Source organism: Lissotriton helveticus, chromosome 12 (assembly GCF_964261635.1).
Source record: "Lissotriton helveticus chromosome 12, aLisHel1.1, whole genome shotgun sequence".
NCBI classification, from domain to species: Eukaryota; Metazoa; Chordata; class Amphibia; order Caudata; family Salamandridae; genus Lissotriton; species Lissotriton helveticus.
This window is the reverse complement of record NC_136073.1, coordinates 862224608-862245123: the sequence shown is the minus strand read 5'-3', so window position 1 is coordinate 862245123 and position 20516 is coordinate 862224608. Positions and strand designations below refer to the sequence as shown.

Here is a 20516-nt window from a genome sequence, read left to right as displayed (position 1 = left end):
TCGTTACACAAGGTCACTCTCCGGATATTCCGCCTTTTCCCATCATCCTACCACACTTTATAGCCAACCACTTTTTTGACTCGCCTTGGGCCATTTAGACAATCTTGGCCTTTGAACACCAGTGAGAAAAGTCCTCACCTAATCATCATTCACAAATTTGCGTGCACTGCTCCTTAACCACTTCGACGCTAATGACAAAGCCAGCTCGTCATGGGCGTTACCTGCCCTGCGCTCATGACGAGCTGGCTTTGTCACAAACAAGCCATTTGCTCCTCCACCAGCGCAGGGCAGGTAAACGCGGTAGCGCTGAAGGTGTTAATTAATTATTGTACCTAAGCACATACTTTTCCTGATATCTTCGAACTCAACGTTCCAGATCCTTTTTGTCTACACGATTAGTGCTGAATCTGCCCAGCCATGCAGGTGACACTTTGGTATCAGCTTGCCTTCTCTTCAAAAGACAAATCAGGGTCTCCTTCGTGGCAATGTGGGGCATGTTGTGATAACTCCACAGCATATCCTTAACTGCATTTTTACACTCCTTACCACACTCATCAGCCAGTTGCACACATTCTCTTAACACATGATTAAATCTCTCAACAATACTGTTTGTTCTGGGTTTATAATCTGCAGTGGTATGGTGTGATACCCCATCTTTTCCACATACCTTTCCAGTTCAACAGCTGTGAATTGTGGTCCATTATCAGTAACAACACACTCAGGATATTCTTCCCTACGAAATACATTTTCACAGAAATCTACAATATTGGATGCCTTCTTCTCCCTCACAAAAGCTATTTCGGGCCATTTAGAGAAGGAATTCACCTAAACAATGGCGTATTTTGTCATCTACCCCCCTGGCAGTCCACAAATGTCCATACCCAATCTTTGCCACGGTTTTTCTGGTAGTTTGGTGGATGATATAGAAGACTCATTTGATTGATGTGATTTGTCACTATACATGCATGGCACACAATTCTGAACACATCTCTCAAACGCCCTATACATGACCGGCCATCAAATCTCATAACGAGCTCTCCTTTTCATTCCAGACATCCCACTGTGCCCTTCGTGCAATAACTCCAGCAATCTGGCACTCAACCCTAATGGCACCACCAACCTACCAACCCTAATGGCACCACCAACCTACCAACTCTTCTACTGACAATTCTGAGTAAACCAATCTATATTCCGTGTATTCCTTCCTCAAAGCAATCGCCTGACCAGTCATGTTGTCATCAACTGTTACATTATGTCATCTTCCAAAGTTGCTCGCTTCCATTCTTCTTCACTTATGGCCCCTTTACACGACCTCACCATCCTCACTCTCATTGTCCATTTCCATTCCCTGCAGTGGTAAACAAGATAACCAGTATGCCTTTAGGTTCCAAAAGATTTGCGCCAGTCTTCCCATACCAAGGCAGGAACACCTGGATTTTGCCGAAATTTGGGTGGCGCTATTACTGATGTGGCATCCATGATTTCACTGTGTGGTATGTGTAACCCTTTGAGAAAAGATATACAGCGTCACAATTTCAACCCAACAGTATAAAGTGTTCACTTCAAGAACACAAATCAGGAACATTCAATATCAGCAATACCAATAACGCAATAAACAACAATAAGTAAAGTGCCCACTGTTATCTTTCATTAAATGCACAAACTCAATTTAACCGTATGTCATGATATACACACAACATGAACAGAGTCAAACACAATAAACTAAAATAAACAATGTAGACACAGTTGTCCTTGTTCACCTGCACCAACACTAACCTATATTCTTCCACGCGCTTACAATGTTCTCTTGCTTAATCCATACAATGTTCTCTCGCTGGATACTGCAAGACACTTCCAGATGCAGATTCAAATGTGCATACAGACCGCAGCTGGCAGGCGCACATCGTGCTAATCTCCTCAGTAACCTGATGCGCTCATGTGACACCGCCGACTGAAGCATGGGAGGATCAGCAAAGCCCGATGCTAGTGTTGATCACCCTTGTAACCATCATGCATTCATGTAGTATGCAATGACAGAGCCCCAAATGATGCACACACATCACTAGTACTCACAGCGATTTCACTCACTTGCTTGAACAGCCACAATGCAATTTGTCCAGGAACCGTACGGCAAATAACAACACCACAGTGGTGCTGGCTCCCGATGCTGCTCTTGCACAATAAAAACCACAAGTAGTGAGAGCGTAGTGAAATGCTCCTTCTACATGTCCTTTCAGCACTTGTGAGCCAAACGCTGTACTCACTCCCAAACACCAGAAAATAGCGTAAAATCTAAACCTGTGCTCACCACCAAGACGAGGTATCTATAATATCCAATTCACCCCAAAGCAGTCTAAGATTTCATTCCGCAGGCAAACAGAGAACATGGGGTTGTTTCGCCAATCCACAAGCTTACAAATTGGCCCCAATACTTCACACCATGTTTAGTGCCTCAGGAATAAGCCATCCCATCCTTGTCTCCACTTTTAAATCACCACGACGCATGAAGAAAGATGGGACTAGTTTATTAAGTCCATTGAAAACAACCCCTGCTGTTCTCCTCCTTAAGCAACTGCCTGCTCTCTGCCCCTGGAATCCACAATCTATAATCCAGTGGAGAGAGCAACCAGAAGCTAATCCAGTTGATATGATATAACAAATTACATCTTGACCATGACCACTAAAGAGATCGACCGGTGGCACAATTTGGTTAGCAGTGCTTAGTTTGTGAAACAGTAAATGCAGAGGTCGATTTTTTTAATATCGCAGACCTAGAACTTCCCTACTTGACGTGGGTGGCAAGAATCTCTTCATGGAAGCTGATGAAACCAAATTCATCCTTAGGTAGAGAAGTCAGGTATGAGTCTCATCAACAATATCACATCCAATAGCCAATAAGAGTACGAAAAACTTCAATCTCATTCCTCCCAAATCTGAAATTCACCTAACAAAGACCAAATCCCCTCTTTTGGGACCCAGTATATGGCCATTGAAAGAATGTTCAAAACCCAATAACCCAGAAAGCAATTTCTGGGCCCTTCTTGAAGGAGCTCCCCCTTTAATAACTTCCACATTAAGAGGCTTGGTTTTATGCACTGTAGAATGATTAATTCCTATCAAGTCCATTACTAGCTAATAATAATAGGACAAATTCAAACACTTGCAGGTATGAAAGCGCCAACCAACTCAGCCTCAGACCATAGAAACAACATAATTCTTCAATTAATCTGAGGTTTGCTTGAAACCCTTCAAACTTCACTACTCTATATCACATTAATACTCTGACAAGTCCTTAAAGTAATGCGTTAAACGGGCATGTCCTGGTCGTTAATGAGTATCTGCAGGTGTTTAATTTGAAAGGGAGAGTACCTGCACTTCTCAGTACTACTGCAATACATTTAATAGGTGGTACCGGCATTTCTTAGGAGCAAACAGACGCTCTAAACAGTCAGTGAGTACCTGCACTGCAATACTTTCACTTAAAGCACTACCTTATTTATTTATTTTTTTAAACGTTTCGTAGAGAGGTACACCTACCTACATTTCTGTTTGGAGGCTGCCATTAACCCTTCTGTGACATTTTGACTAGAAACCAAACTATCTGAATCTTGGTACGCACCAAACATTGATTTGTGGTGCGTAGCACATTAAGCTCAAGACCAATGATGGAGTAAGTCCGGCGTCAGGCACTGCTAACGGTCCCGATGCCCTTTTATACTCCGCCTCCTCCCAAAGTCCTCTGCGGCCTAACCTGCCGCCGGTGACGTCACTGAGCGGGTGACGCTGGGCGCGCGCGGCCGTCGTCGGTTAGGGGGCTGCTGCTGGCAGGGAAGGCGCGAGAGCTGCCATGGCCGGAGCCGCGCGCCGCCGCGAGCCGCTGCTGCTCCTCTGCGTCACGCTAACGTCCCTGGCGGCCTTCGCCGCCGCCACCCCCGAGCCCCCGGGGGCCACTGCCGACCCCCTGGACGACGAGTTCGGCGACACGGGCCCTTGCAAGAGCAAGTGCCGCCTGCGGTACGGACGGAGCGGCCCCGCGCAGGTGAGTGCGCCGCCGGGGAGGTCCGCGGTGACAGGGGGGGGGGAGGATGGAGCACCTGCCTGCTGTGTGAATTCCAGGGGTCTGGCAGTACCGGCCGCACAGGTGCAGCCTGTCTGTACACAATACGCTTGGAACCTGCCACTGCAGCTCCTTGTGTACCAAGCCATCCATGCCCGTCCTTGCCACTGTATCATTGAATGCCCATCCATACATGCCTGTGCGTGCCCGTCCATGCCACTGTAGCATTTCATGCGCGTTCATGGCCATGCCTGTGCCCCAGTGCGTGCCCGTCCATGCCGCTGTATCATTGCATGGCCATGCCTGTGCACAAGTGCGTGCCCGTCCATGCCACTGTAGCATCGCTTGCCCATCCATGGCCATGCCTGTGCGTGCCCGTCCATGCCACTGTAGCATTGCATGCCCATCCATGCCTGTACACCTGTGCCTGCCCGTCATGCCACTGTATCATTGCATGCCCATCCATACCTGTGCCTGCTCGTCATGCCACTGTATCATTGCATGCCCATCCATGGCCATGCCTGTGCACCTGTGTTTGCTTGTCATGCCACTGTGTCATTGCATGCCCATCCATGGCCATGCCTGTGCACCAGTGTGTGCCCGTCAATGCCACTGTATCATTGCATGCCCATCCATGCCATGCCTATGCACTAATGCGTGCCCGTCCTTGCCACTGTATCATTGGATGCCCGTCCATGGCTGTGCACCAATAATTGCGCATCCATGCCACTGCATCATTGCATGTCGTTCCATGGCCATGCCTGTGCACCAGTGCTTGCTCAATCCATGCCACTGCATCATTGCATGTCGTTCCGTGGCCATGCCTGTGCTCCAGCTCGTGCCCATCCATGCAACTGCAGCATTGCATGGCCATGCCTGTCCACTAATGCGTGCCCGTTAATGCCATTGTATCATTGCATGCCCGTTCATGGCCATGCCTGTGCGTGCCCGTCTGTGCTTCTGCACTCTTGCGTGCCCATCCCAGCCTGTGGACCCATGCGTGCCCATCCCTGCGTGTGCACCTGTGCGTGCCCAGCTATGCTTCTGCACTAGTGCACGCCTAGCCATGCCTGTGCACCACTGCTTATCTTTTGCTGTGCATGCAGCTGTTCTTGTGTACTGCCACCCTGTCCTGTGTAAATCTGACATTTCACATCTTAGTCACTGCACCTGCCTGTGTGCTAAGCCTGCAGTTTGAACAGTAATATACTGACAGTTCAACCCCTGTAAATCTGACTTCCTGTCATCTGCCTCTGCATCACTACGCCTATCTGTGTGCTAAATTATATGTCTGCAACAACTCTATACATTCACCACTGCTTGTGCAAAGGGATGCCATCATCCAGTAAGGCCCTGCACCTTTGTGTGCCCCACTGCCTCTCTTATCTGCCCCATCTTAATACGAACGTCCTATGTTCAAGCCCTCCACATGCCTGTTGATGTGAACAAGCTTGAATCTTGAGATGCTTCACATAATTTTATGAAATCATAGATGGCAGCATAAAATTACGTTCACATCATATTTCACCAGTAGTTATTGAAAGACTCTGATTTGTCCTAAACACAAACTAACTGCAATTCGAGACCTGTGACTAGCAAAAGTTGCAAAGGGCCTACATTTAAATGTTCTTGAAACGTGAAATAGCTTGAAGGACCTGCTGGGGGAAATTCTCATCACTCCCCATGAGTTCTGTCATGATCATTGTTTTGCTGTGATTGCATGTAGTAAGGATTCAATTCCCTGTTAAAGTTATATTGAGTAGGAAGGATAGTGCAGGTCCTAATTTGAGGATATCTGAGAGACCTTGGTATTTATTGGAGTGCTTCTTTTGAACCCATTTTAGCCTCCTCTTCAACATCTACATGAAACCTCTCGCAGCCATCGCGCGCCAGCACAACCTCAACATCATCTCTTACGCCGACGACACCCAGCTGATCCTCTCCCTCACCAGAGACCCCGACACCGCCAGAACCTGCCTACACGAAGGGATGAAAGACGTCGCCGAGTGGATGAAGGACAGCCGCCTGAAACTGAACTCGGGACAAGACGGAAGTCCTCATCCTGGGATCTTCGCCCTCCGCCTGGGACGACTCCTGGTGGCCCTGGGCACCGCACCCAAGCCAACCGACCACGCACGCAACCTGGGCTTCATCCTGGACCCCTCCCTCTCGATGACCAGACAAGTCAACGCCGTCTCCTCATCGTGCTTCAACACCCTGCGTATGCTTCGCAAGATCTTCCGCTGGATCCCGACCGAGACCAGGAAGACTGTCACCCAGGCACTCGGCACCAGCCGACTGGACTACGGAAACACCCTCTACGCCGGAACCACAGCCAAGCTACAGAAAAGACTCCAGCGCATCCAGAACGCCTCCGCCCGACACATCCTGGATGTCCCCCGACGCAGCCACATCTCCAGCCACCTGAGGAACCTGCACTGGCTCCCCATCGACAAGAGGATCACGTTCCGGCTCCTCACCCACGCACACAAGTCTCTCCGCGACCTGGGCCCTAAGTACCTCAACGACCGCCTGACCTTCTACACGCCCACCCGCCAGCTACGGTCCACCAGCCTCGCCCTCGCAGCCATACCACGCATCCGAAGAGCCACCGCCGGAGGAAGATCCTTCTCTTACCTGGCTGCCAAGACTTGGAACTCCCTCCCCATCCACCTTCGGCTGACCCAGGACCATCTCGCCTTCAGGAAACAACTCAAGACCTGGCTGTTCGAGCAGTAGCATACCCCTCCCCCCAAGCGCCTTGAGACCCTCCCGGGTGAGTAGTGCGCTATACAAATGGCATGATTGATTGATTGATTATTAGTAATTGGTCATCTAACTGTCTCATCTATTGCCAGCCTGGACAGTCCTGTTTAGTGGTTTGGCTTTAAAGGCTATTGGCAGCCCTTTAACAGAGCATTCCACCCTCTTCAAGGGAAGCCACACATCTCCCTATTGAACTGATCTAACATCAGGAAACCTTTAGCAAGTTGATCTCCAAGACAAAAAAACGGTATCAGCAGTATAATTATCAATTCACTGTTAACAATGTAAATGATAAACATTGTTATAACTTGTAGCTGGAAATTATGAATGGAGAAAGTTCTACACTATGATTGGAAAGAAGTTTGCCTGTGTTATGGACTTTCCTTTCAAAGCTCTTAATGGATGAACACCATATGCCAAATTAAATCAATGTATACCACCTGATTTGAACATCTCATCCATTGATTGCTTAGCAGATGGCTTCATACGTTGATGGTTGTTTTTTTGCATCAATATAGATACAGTTAATAGTTCACCTGTATGGAAAGGGATCATGATAATTCAATCCTTAAAAAAAGGTAATTCCTTCCTGGTAAGCTAATGCGTATTTTATGTGGTTGGCCCATCTGTAGGGCTATTTAGAAATACTAAACTTTTTTTGACAAACTGGATTGAGTCGCGGCATTATTTCCAAGGTGCACATAGGCTTTTGCATTGGGCTGTTGACAGTTGAACATGTAAAGGCCCTTGCATCGCTAAACGTGCTCCACAGATGGAGTGTTCCACTATATTGTGCATCTGTAAGGTTCTACTGGGCATTTGACAAGGTGGATCAGGCCAGATTATAGAGGAAGAATTTTGAAATTAGAGAGCTTTGCAGTAGCTGGTGCATATTATTGGTGACTTGTATATTGAGTAGATAAGAGATTGTCCCTTGGCTGACAGTTAATTTGATTCATGAGAATTGACTGAAGTATTGGATATCACACAATATGAACCCATACAATGAAGACTTGCCCGAATCAAAATGTCTTGAGATAGAATATCACAAAAATCTTTTTATTTTTTTTAAAATCAGGATAATATTCCAATGTTGCAAGTTAAAAACATATATTACCATACAGTGCACAGTTAATAATACAATTCATAAAAAGCTATATAAATCCAATTAAAAATAATTTATCAAAAAATACATAAACACAAATATTACATAACCACTGAATAAACGAAACTCATTTGGTAAATACATCTGGTTGACACAATCTTTGGGACAATAACCAATTCGTTAAAGATACGTTAAGGAAAAGTGCTATTAGGATTAGTTTTAAAAAATATCTTGACCCGGATGTGTCGGTTAATGACAAATTGAAGTGTCTAACATTTTTTTGTCTCTCTGTTGTATTTGTGTTAAGTTCTAAATAGATACAGGGTCATCTTTGTGTGCGTATGAGTTTCACATTTTACCAAATGAGTTTCGCTTATTCGGTGGTTATATAATATTTGTGTTTATGTATTTTTTTATAAAAAAATCTTTTAAATTGGATTTATATAGGTGTATTATGAACTGTGCACTGTATGGTAATATATGTTTTTAACTGGCAACATTGGAATATTATCCTGATTTTAAAAACAATAAAAAGATTTTTGTGATATTCTATCCCTAGACGTTTTCAATCGGACAAGTCTTCATTGTATGGGTTCATATTGTGTGATATCCAATACTTAAGTCATTTCTTATGATTCAAATTAACTGTCCGCCAAGGGACAAATGTTAAGAGTACTCTACTCCCCTGGTTGGTCAAAGGGGGCCTCTCTCTTCCTTTTCTAAGACTTGTATATTGAAACATGGGTTTGCATAATGTATCTTGGGTTCAGAAATGTCAGTTTTGGCATGAATGTGTGATCTTCGCTACATTTCAATATCTATGTTCTTTATTTTAATAGTGGGGCCACTGGGAGACTTTAACTGAATTTGAAAGAGCACATTTCTTTGCTGTATTTTTCTGTTTTCATGGTTTTATTAGGTGTTACCTCAGCAGGGCTACAAAGGGAAATTGAAAAGCTCGTCATGTATACCTAACGATCGCTCAAAAAACTTGGCCAACACCAAGACTATGTATGTTGGTAAAGGAAGGCCCATGAGCAACAGATGGTTTTTATACTTAAGTGAAACGGTGGTGGCATCTGTAGGCATTCCGATTAATAATAAACTCTCATGGAAACCCATGTTTGAAGGAAGAAAGCATATCGTAACTGCTTTGGCAGGAGGCTAAGTGTGATTCAATAGACAATATGCTGACCATTGATTCAAGCCTGTAGACGGCATACATAGCAAATGTCTTTTCCACCATGGCATGTTTTTCGTCCTGGCTTGTGGAATGATAATTTGGCTTTGAAAGGCAGCAGGTACCCATATGGAAGTGCGTATTTCAATTTTTGATTTCTATACCAAAAGAAATTGGTGGATTTTTGTTGTTTTTTTTTGTGACTTTGAGTGAAGTTTTGGGCAGTTGATTTAGAATACTTACATTTTAATGATATTTCTAGGAAGAGGGAAAGTATTAACATCAAATGCAAACTACTTATTTGCCAGGTATTGGATAACTTTCTAGAGCCACTGATGTATTTATTGATTTACAAACCGTTTGTAAAAGATCCTGATCCTAAATGAAGACATTAATCCACACCTCTGTTTACGTGAGTCTTTCCCCATAAAGTAAGACACTTGTGTGTGCTTTGGCAATATTTCCATTCATAAGTTACAAGGTATGTTAGCTGGTGATCCACTAGGCTTTTGTCTCTGGACAAGGTTTTAAAGAGGATAAGGCTAGAACTTAATAGTGATTGGAATGCAATGTTTCCATCGTTATCTAAAATCGATAACGCTGATTAATTTTCCCTAACAAAATATTTAAACTAAACCTTAGAACGCTGTATGGATGTGGGGAACCTTTAGTTAAAGGTTATTGCTCTTGTGATGGATTCAGCTGTATACTAAATCCGATGCCTATTGGCTATGGATATCTATTTTTGTGGTTGTTATGGTAGATTAAATTGACAGCTGATTGTAAAGATTGTACTAGGATGGATTTATGCAATGTAATGTATGCTTTGTGTTAATGTTCATTCTATTTGAGAGGTTTTGAATGTAACAATGGATAAACCGGATGTTAGATTTGTGATCTATTGTATGCAATGGGTTTATTGTGATAAATTGAATACACTCTTTTTATGTTTATATGTTTTGTATGAACTATGTACAACTATACCCTTAAACCTCTGCAATGTGTTGGGGGCACATGCTTTGAAAAAGACACCCTAGTAGGATTAGCATTGTATTCCCCATATCAAATGTTTGGAAATTAGAAAATATCATAATTCAATTTATTTATGTAGAGCTGAAAGAACTGGGGCACCAGGATGCAACCCTGACACAACACAATAAAAAATGTAGTATTCACGTCTCTGTTGCCAAATATTAATAGCACAGTTTTGTTGAGAGAGTTATGCTACTCCTCCATTGACCTTACTCCCTTTCCTTGTCTTTAAACATAATACATCCCCGTTGACTGCCTTAGTTGTGATGTGGGAGAATGTAAAGTTAAGAGTTACTTTAAGATATAAAAAGCCTTCTGTGCTGTTAACAGTAAGTCCTGGCCTACCGTACATACATAAGCATAGTTGCAAGTTGGATAACATTTCCTTTTATTCCAGTCAATCCTTAAATCTTACATAAATTATTCCAGCGAGGTTACATTGCTTGCAAATTGTTGCAAAAATCAGAATCAAAAGGCCTCCCCTAAATCAGGATAATTTGTCTTTTAACATGTCTTCGGAATCCTCAGAGTACTGGTCATTGTATTAAAGTCCTCTGTAAAGATAAGGACCTAAGATGTCTGGGCTTTAAACGTCTGTATGGATCTAGTTGGTTTCCCTGCTTTTCTTGCATTTTGCAAGTTAAATGCTGATAAAGGTTCCTAGTCTAAACAAAGGCGCATCTGAGTGTTTCTTGCATGCAAACACAGTTAGCTCTTATTTTCTTTTGTTACCGCTCTAACAATGCATCTAGATGCTGAACAGTAGCGGTGACAGAGAGGCAAATGTGGAAACCTCTTAACACCCTGTGTTCACCAGATGATTCAGCAGATAAACCCCTATTGGCTGGTTCAGGAGTAATGACTCCAACTTATTTTTACTTATTGGGGCATATTCTCAAGGATTTATCGGCACTTTATCGCAGCCAAAGTGGCGATAAAATTATCGCCCCAGGCACAATCTGGTGATAACAGCCCATATCACCAGTTAACCTGCAAAAGCAGCCGCAAAAAACATTGCCACTGATGACGCCGGCAACTATCGCTAATGAGATGCAGAGTAGGCATTCCCGTGCAAAAAGCCATGACACCACTCCACAACATTCACGACGACCAGCCAGATCGGCGATAAGAACCCAAAACAGGCGATAAGGCGCGTTAGCAGCAGGAAATGAACACCTTCTCCGACCTGGTGTAAAGTCTGACAACAACCTGCACCAGAAAAGGGAGCCCAGGCCAGATCAACACCTGAAGATCAACAGATGCCATGGAGCCACTGATCATGCAGCTCGAAGCCCCAACAGGGCCACGACACCCACCGCCAGCCCCCCAAGGACCCCTTCCCCGGACCACCACTGAGGCAGCGCAGACAAAGACAGTGGACTTTCAGAAAATGCACCAACCTCACAGACCCAACACCATGTCATTGCTCACTACAGGCTCAAAAGGACAACCATCCTCCGCATCCTAAACATCCGGCCCACAGGCTGATGGCACCAACACTGCGGACAACCAACATCCCACCTCAGACAAAGCTGCTGGCCGTGCTGTACTTGTTGGCCTCTGGTACCTTCCAACCAACAACCACCAGAGTCGGAGGAGTCTCACAGCCAGCCCAATCCAAGTTCCTCACAACTGTCTTGGGTGCCATCATCAGCTTGGTATCCCTCTACCTATACTTCCCCCACACTGCGCAGGAACAGCTGGAGACCAAGCAAGGCGTCTACGCCATAGCTGGCTTCCCGCAGGTGTTAGGGGGCAATTGACTGCACACATATCCCACTTGTGCACCCTGGCAACACTGCACACAATTACCGCAACAGAAAGCACACGCATTCCATCAATGTGCAGGCAACAGTGGACCACTGGGGAATCTCCACCAACGTCGTCACCAACTACCCAGGCAGTGTCCATGATTACTATATCTACCGACAGTCCATCATCAACCTGCGCTACCAGAATGGCACCCATGGAAATGCACTGCTCGTTGGCAAGTACGAAATGAACACACCCCAACTCCACAATCGTGCAACTCGCAACACTGGGAATGCACATGTTACAAACTCGCATACAACATGCCCACCCACCAGACATGGGATGGGGCAGTGAGATAAATAACGGTGATGGATCAAGCCCTGATCTTTGGACTGGGTAAGAGTGGTCTGCTTAATTCAGACACTCTGTTCATCACCACCCCCTTTTCTGAATCGTTTTTGGCCACTATAGGTGTGGCAGGGTATACTCAGACATGAGTCCCTTTCTCACTGCTCCATCAGGATTCAAGCAAGCCGGGCCGAAGAGGCTGAAATGCCAGAAACCGGTCCCCGGTAGCTTGTCTCCTTTCTGGTGAAGAATTGGCTTGGTAGTTTGGTCTGCCCTGTTCCCATGATGCACTGGGCCAGGGACAGACTAATTTGCATATAGCCAGGTTCTGAGCTGGGATGGGGCAGTGAGATAAATAACGGTGATGGATCAAGCCCTGATCTTTGGACTGGGTAAGAGTGGTCTGCTTAATTCAGACACTCTGTTCATCACCACCCCCTTTTCTGAATCACCCACCAGACATGACAGCACAACTTACTGTGTGAACCAGGGCTAGCTATGTACATAAGTCATCAACGGCATGGCACCTCAGCCACACAATAGCTGATGTGGGGAGAGGTGGGAACCAGGCATGTGCGAAGGAGGCAAGTGACCCATGAATGAGAATGTACACAATGCCACATGTGGCGTGGATGTGATGGCCAGACTGCAGTATGCAGACCACACACATATCCATGTCGACATACACCGCTGGTGTAGGGAGTGTAGTGGGCAGTCGACTCAACCATGTCACCCCAGCCAGTGGGGAAGATCGCGGAAATGTAGACTGTTATGTGTCATCCCACCCCCCTGTAAGCGTGAGCGGAGTGGGCTGGCCTGCCGTACACCAGGCGAGCATAGGGGTGTGAATTAAAAGCACGTAGCTCTGGGCGGGGTTCTCTTCCGGAATACCCAACGTCTCTGCCAGGGTGGTGCCTCTCACCCAGCCACGAGGCCAACGCCCTCGCCCTGAGCGGTGTTGTCTGCGATCCTGTGCGCCTGCATACAACCGCGCCGCTGGTCCCCGAACCTGTCTAGCCCGCCCCTGCGCACCTGTCGACACTGACGTGTTTCAAAGAGGGCCCACCACGTGCCGGTGCAAGCTCCAAGCCCGCGACTGTGGCAGCCTGCTCAGACCATCACGGCCTCAGCGAGCAAGGCCCGCAGTTCTCCGTTCTCGTTGACGTACTCCACCGGCATACACAGCGGACAAGTCGGTCACACATTTGGAACTGTGTCTTGATTACACTATTCAATTAACATATAGTATCCTAACTGGTGTAATTTAAAGACAATTAGTTAAGATATGTGTACAACATTATCACAAAGAGATAAGGAGACTCTTTTTGGTTTTTCATATATGTGCTCGTGGCATCATATTTATTAAAGAAATACGAAAAGGGGGGGTGGAATAAGGATAATTTTGCAGTTATTACAGCACTGCATGGTGCAAATGAGTAACAATTGCGGGTAACCCAAAATGTACTTGGTGCTCAGTGCGAGTGAGTGAAAGGCACGGTAGCGACACAAGTGACAATAATCAGCGACGGCGGCGCATAGTGACTGGTGATCAATATGTACAGTGAGTAAAAGACACAATGTTGTTCCATATTTGTTTGAAATATTGACTTCAGTGAGACTTTACAGGTATTGTTCTGGAACCATTTTGTCTGTAGCGCCTATGTTGGCACTAAACGGTCAACGGCGTTTCGATCCTCTTTAAATCAGGATCATCATCAGGACTTGGGTTGGGTGCAGTGCTGAGGCATCGTGGAACTCGTGCCCGATCCGGGGAATAGCGCAAACGTCAGCCAAAGGAATGAGTCCGGTCCGGTGGAGCATCCAGATGTGTAGTCGATCGTTAGGTACGGCGGAAGGCAGAGGCGTCGATCCCGTAGGTGATCGGCGGTTAGAGAGTTAATCTCAGTAAGGCGAGGCACCCGGTGGAATACACTATGGCAGAGTAAATTTTTTATGGCAGAGTTTATATCACTATACTCCCTTCGAAGTGGGGCCACCAAGTCTGTGTATAGCATTCCAACCACACGTGTGTGGGCCCTCACGGACTACTGCCCTCGGACCACACTGCACTGCGCTCGAGTAGGTCACACATTTGGAACGGAGTCTTGATTTCGCAATGGCAGAGTTCATATCCTTGTACGCAAGGAGAGGAGTAAGAGGAAGGCGTGGTTCAGTCTAGAGGAATAAAGGATCAACGTTACGGAGGTGTTCAAACACTACCAACAACTCCCCTGGTGTCACTATCTCTGTGCATCACGAGCCAATGACACGTGGCTGTGGGCCCCTGCTGACCGCTGCCTCCGGCCTACACTGCGGTCGAAAAGGTCACACATTTAGGACTGAGTCTTGATTTAGCAATGGCAGAGTTCATATCATTGTACCTGCCTCATCGCAGACTGCATCCCCTCTCAGCCCCGGTGCCACTAAGTCTGTTTCCCGACATTCATGGACACTCTCTGGTTGAACTTTGGTGGCGTCTGAGTCTATGGACTGGGGGTTATCTTCATCCTCATGTAGCTGATTCCGACTTGGTGACAATAACGAGCCTGTAGCATTCTTATCCTCCATTTGCCGCTTCCGCATGGTTTCTGCATCGTGCCCTGGATATATTCCTAAGATACTCATGAAGCGAATTCCACAATTTAGTTGCCAGATAGGAGCTGGTCTTGCCTCTAGCTCTGGATCTGTATATTCTTTGAGATGACTAAAAGATTTTTGTGGGCAGACTGTACATTTTTATGAGGCTGGCATCTTTTCACCTTGTTCTGAATGTAGCTCGGGCCGGTCAGATTCACAGCTCTAAAGGTGTATAGAAGTGATTTAAATTTAATTATTTGGCTGATGGGAAGCCAGTGAAGTGTTTTGAGACCCTTTCGAATTGAGTTGTATGTTGGGATATTCAGGACCAAGCGAGCCGTTGCTTTCTGGACACCCTCTGTGGTCTGTAGCCCTTGAGGGACCCCACAGAGCAGGACATTTGCATACTCCAACCTAGCTGTAATTAGGGCCTGAGTGATACATTTGTGTTTGCTGGTAGACATGTAAATAAGTTCCTGAGGGGTTTAAATAACGCAAACACGATTCAATCGTGGTTTTGACTTGTGGTTTGAAGGACAGTGTGGTGTCAATTATGATACTCTGGTTTTTGGCCACGGTGGTAGGGACTGGCGGAATGCCTAGCTCAGATGGCCAAATTATTTCCGTATCCAGCGGAGAGGAAGTGCCAAAGACTAGTATCTCGGATTTATCCAAGTTCAGGCAGAGGCATTTTTTTAACATTTGACTTGGTCAAATGCTTTTTGGCATCTGAGAGGATTGTTTTTTTATTTTTCTGTGTAGGTTCCTCTAGATGTGGAGTCATTTTGGTACTATCCCCACATTGTCACCCCCATTATGAGACTGAACTAAGACTATGAAAGAGGGAAGCAGATGTGCCAATCACTTCCTTAGCATATTCTTGGAGTTTGGCTTTAACTTTAATAATGAAATCTGACAGCATTAGCTGTTTAAAGTAAGTTCCTTTTCTTACTTGGGGATCACCGACATGACCGCCTTCTTGGGGATCATTGAAATGCCCACCTCTGCCATTGAGTCTATTAAAAGCTCATGATCGCCCAGTACATTAAAGAGGCAAATGATAAGAGCCAGGAATCCGTAGAACCGTTTGCAAAAAAAAACATGAAATTGCTGGTTCTGCATCTGGCCCCAGGGCCTTCCTAGTATCTCAGTTACCTATATGAGCTCTGCCACAGTGATCTCCAGATTATTTGCTGTTTCTTCTGCTGTCCTTTTGGGCGGTGGGTGTAGGGATTATTTTATGTAGCTTTCTGCACCTTCGCTTACGTCAATAACGTCAATGTATATATCTTGGTAGAAGTGGCTACATTTTTTTAATGTTTTATTTTATTAAACATTTCACAGTGAAACATTACAGTCTGACAGTGCACAGTGTCATCTGTAAAAAAAAAAAAAACAGTACAAAGACACATCGCAGTATACAAGGTATTAAGCGTCACTATACAGGAGTCAGTAGTAACATTGGCCCTTAATATTGTACATCAATTAGAATACATAATACACATAGTATTTAGTGTGCCACAAGAGTATGAATCCTCCCTCTACAGTTCAGCTACAGTTCAGCACGTATCATTAATGACACAATCTCACACAACTATCAATGGATGTGAAATCTTAGTTGTCCCCATCCGACTCTCCCAATTCTTTCCCATTAAGGTATTGTTTATACAGCCCCCAGAAACTCCTCGGGCGAGTTTAGGGGGGCAGTAATTCATTCTACATCTCGGACTGTGTATTGCAATACATCATATCTTTTGTCCATTCTGTTAATGTTGAAGCTGGCACACGTTCCCATCGCATAGCTATTCTACTTTTAGCGAGGAGTAATCCCATCGCCATCAATATCTTTTTGCAATGCCCCGGTGTAGCCCAGCAGGGGATCTGGGTTGAACAAGAGACCTGTGATTCCATTTAACACCCGAAAGATTTGAGACAAGAAATCCGCAATCCTAGGACAGAGCCAAGCCGCGTGCATAAAACCCACTGGGTCCTCCCCGCACCGCGCTGTGTCCCTCAAGCTGTATCGAAATAGTCTCTCCGGGGTATAACACACCCTGTTGAGAAATTTAAAATGTATGAGTCTGTGCCTACCGTTTAATAAGACTTTTTGAGTGACTTCACAGTAATACCTCCACTTATCATCGTCTGTAGCTACACCCAGATCGCTCTGCCAGTCCAGCCTGGCATTACGATACTGTGATCTCCTGAATTCTTGTGACCAATTATTTGTTCGATACTAACTTGTTGGGGATTTAGCTCGCAGAAGAAAAGAGAGGAAGAGTAACTTCAGGGGTTCCTATAGGTCGTCGCCTAGTATAGTCCGCAGAGCATGCCGTACCTTGAAAAATGAAACGGTGAGAGAGGTGAAGTCTTGTCCTTCCACTTTTACCTCAGCCCACGTACAGGCCTTTCCCTTAGAGAACAAGTCACCCATAGTAGAGATGTTGCGTGACCGTACAGCTCGCACTCCATGGCAGCCAGTGACACCATTTCACGTGGGGTGGGGGGGTGTGTATCAAAATGCCCCAGCTTGCCTCTTCATTAAGTCATGCCATGCATGCCCTGTCGAATTGAGAGTCCAGTACACCATTTCTTCTGATAGGATTACGGAACAGTCTGAGGTAGCGAGTCAGGCTCGACTGCCACTTTTTCAATATACAAATGAGGAAGACTGCGGGCCGTGTATCCAAGGATATGTTATGTTAAGTTTTCTTGTATTGCGCATGGCTGGCCCAGCGATGAGGCATCCCAGCGCAGACAGACGGGAGGTGGAGAGAAAAGTGCTAGATAGTGGAAAAGAGCCAGGTTTTGATAAATTTCCCGAAAGTCCAGTGATCCTGTGTGCTCCGAGCCGCAAGAGGGGCAGAGTTCCACAAAATCGGGGCCCAAGCCCTGAAGGAGCGCCCCCCTGCTCTACGCCCTCGAATAGTGCGGGCCAGGTGGAGGTGGGCGGAGCGTAGGGCCAGAGAGGGAACATAGGTAGTGCACAGACCCTGGAGTATTTGGGGGCCCTGACCATGAAGAATCATATAAGTGGTACAGAGGGTTTTAAACATAACTCTCTGTTCGATAGGAAACCAGTGCAACCGACGAAGAAGATTAGAAGTGCGACAATGCCTAGGTAAACCAAAAATGATTTGTGCTGCCGTATCCATATGCATGGGAACACTGAGCTACTCTATAATACAACTCTAGATCCGGAGCCCCTAGGCCTCCCATTGATTAGGGAGTAAGAATGTCCCATTTGAACCGCGGCTGCGTACCAGCCCATGCCAATTTCACCATTGGAGAGTATACTATCTGGAACATGTGTTTCGGAAGTACATCGGGATGTTTACAAAGAAAAATCTGGGTAAAACCACCATTTTCATCAGGGAGATGGGGCCCAACAGGGATAGAGGAAGGTGAATCCAGTGGTCTATGTCTTCCTCAAGTTTGCCAAGAGCCTTGCCATAGTTATCCCTGAGCACCAGGTCGGAGTTCGCATGGACCTTTACACCTAGATAAGGTACCGGGTCAATGGACCATTGCAGAGGGAAATCCAACGCAACTGCTGTTGTGGCACCAGACGGGGGGAATACGATTGATTTAGACCATTTAATTCTCAAACCAGAGACCCCTCCAAACTTTATCACCTTGTTGATTAGTTTTAGGTTAGCTCCTGGCTCTCTTGCATGTAGCAGCGTGTTGTCAGCGTAAGCAGACACTATCAGATTGTAGTTCGGGAAACGGATTCCCCTTGTGCCCATGGTATTCTCTTAATGTGCACAGCGATGGTTCTGCAACTATGGCATACAATAGCGGGGACAATGGGCAGCCCTGTCGAGTGCTCCTTGATATCTCAAAAGGTGATGTTACCACGTCGCCTGTTCTCACCCTAGCGAGCGGCCTATTATAGAGTACTGAGACCAGTTTCAGAAAAACTTCCCACATTCCATATGTCGTAATACTTGTTTCATAAAGGCCCATTCAACAGAATCAAATGCTTTCACTGCGTCCATGAAGACTGCAGCCATCTTTTTTTTTATTTATAATTTTTTTTTTTTTTAGTTCAACTGCTTTTATTATTTTTGACTGCATTACACTGCTTCGCACGCCTACAACCCGGAGGCCGGCGGCTACCCTGTAATCAGCAGAGAGTGATCAATTATTCAAACACAGCCTTAAACCGGCATCCCTGAGGCCCGGTGGCGAAAAGACGGAGATGTGAGAGGAGCAATTATCAGCCTGTGCCATTGAATGTGAAGCGCATTGAAGGATGTCGTGCAGTAGAACAAAGGTGTGCATTGTAACAAACCCAACTTCTAAACCCATCCCCCCCCCCCACCCACTCGTATCCTAGGAACAAAGAAACATTGGTCAGTGAGTTACATCAGTCTCAGCTCAGTACCAGCGCCACAGGCGAAGTGGCAATAAACACGTCTATCTGCTATTCCCACGTGTCAGGGATCTTAGTCTATGTCTTCCTGCCCAGCCTGTGTAGCCAGGGGGGGTTCGCATATGTTACCTCTAAATTCATTCCAGCAGGACCATATATCGCTCCATTTGCGGGGGCAGCCTCTTGTCTCGTAGACTGTCTTTTCTTGCAGCATGCACCAGTCCATGTCGCTTTGCCAATCTCTCAGTGTCGGGGAATGAGGGGCTCCCCAGAGTCTTGCTATGTTTCTCTTTGCCACCATCTGCCCAAGTGTTACCCAGACCCTCCCCTTGGAAGACAGGTCTGTGGGTTCCCATATGTTCAGGAGGCATCGTTTGGCCTCAGGGCGAAGTTCTACCTCCAGAACCTCCTGCATACAATGGACCACTTTCCTCCAGTATCTTTGCACATTTGGACACTCCCATAGTATGTGGAAGAAGGTGCCTTTCCCTCCACAACCCCTCCTGCAGAGACCTTCTCCACCCTTCCCCATTGCCACCAGCCTAGTGCAGGAAATGTAGACTCTATGGAGAATTTTTAGTTGGACTAGCCTTAGTCGGGCCGAAATCGCTACCTCCCTGGGTGAGGCTAGTGCGTGAGACCACTCCTCCTCGTCTATCTCCAGCCCGTCTGTGACCCATTTGTCTCTCAGAGGAAGCAAGGAGTCAGGGGGGTTGTTAATTAGTTTTCGATATGTGAGGGAGATGGCATGTTCTGGGAGGTGTCCGTCAAGTAGTCTATCCTCCAGTGGAGAGGCTAGGGGCAAGGTGGTGTCTGGTGGGATATTCGCTTGTAGTGAATGTCGTACCTGTAGGTATCGGAAGTATTCAGTGCGCGCCATGTCGTATGTGTCTCGTAGGTGCGCAAACGTGTGGACACCCTTTGGTCCCCAGAGGTCTCTAATGTGTGAAATCCCTATCAGGTCCCAGCCGCGGAACCCTTTGGTGCGCCCCAGAGTGCCCAGCTTTTCAGAGGCCCACAGAGGCGTGGACATGGTGAGGACATTCGACCATCCCAGCTTTTTGTGAGCAATGTGCCAAATTTGAACTGAGTGCTGGGTCGGCCCGGTAAGTTGGTATCTCCCCGGCCTTGAGTAGAGCGCAGCCTCGTAGTTCCCCACAGGGAGATGCCACCTGTCCATCCCATATCCGGGGTCATCACCACTGCTGTATGTCCCTTGGTTAATGGCTGAGAGGTGTGCTGCCCAATAGTATTTGCGGATGTCGGGAAGGGCGATCCCACCATCATACCATCCTAGTGTGAGTTTATGTAGTCCGATCCT

General features: G+C 46.3%; 2 protein-coding genes across 12 annotated transcripts in view; one reads left to right on the top strand and one right to left on the bottom strand.

Annotated features, from left to right (window-relative positions):
• LOC144798821 (uncharacterized) overlaps positions 1–3734 on the bottom strand; it is a 390922-nt gene extending 387188 nt beyond the window's left edge. For 6 of the 11 annotated variants that reach the window (XM_078669868.1, XM_078669870.1, XM_078669867.1 and 3 more), the window contains exon 1: positions 3620–3734. In XM_078669868.1, the coding sequence (XP_078525994.1) occupies positions 3620–3626 (7 nt within the window). In that variant the 5' untranslated portion in view covers positions 3627–3734. Of the gene's footprint in view, positions 1–3537 lie in introns of all 11 variants that reach the window. The other 5 variants (XR_013603660.1, XR_013603662.1, XR_013603664.1 and 2 more) reach the window with 1 other exon arrangement.
• Positions 3735–3754: 20 nt separating this feature from the next.
• TMEM59L (transmembrane protein 59 like) overlaps positions 3755–20516 on the top strand; it is a 217185-nt gene continuing 200423 nt past the window's right edge. The window contains exon 1 of the mRNA XM_078669864.1: positions 3755–4039. Within this exon, the coding sequence (XP_078525990.1) occupies positions 3848–4039 (192 nt within the window). The 5' untranslated portion in view covers positions 3755–3847. The remainder of the gene's footprint in view (positions 4040–20516) is intronic.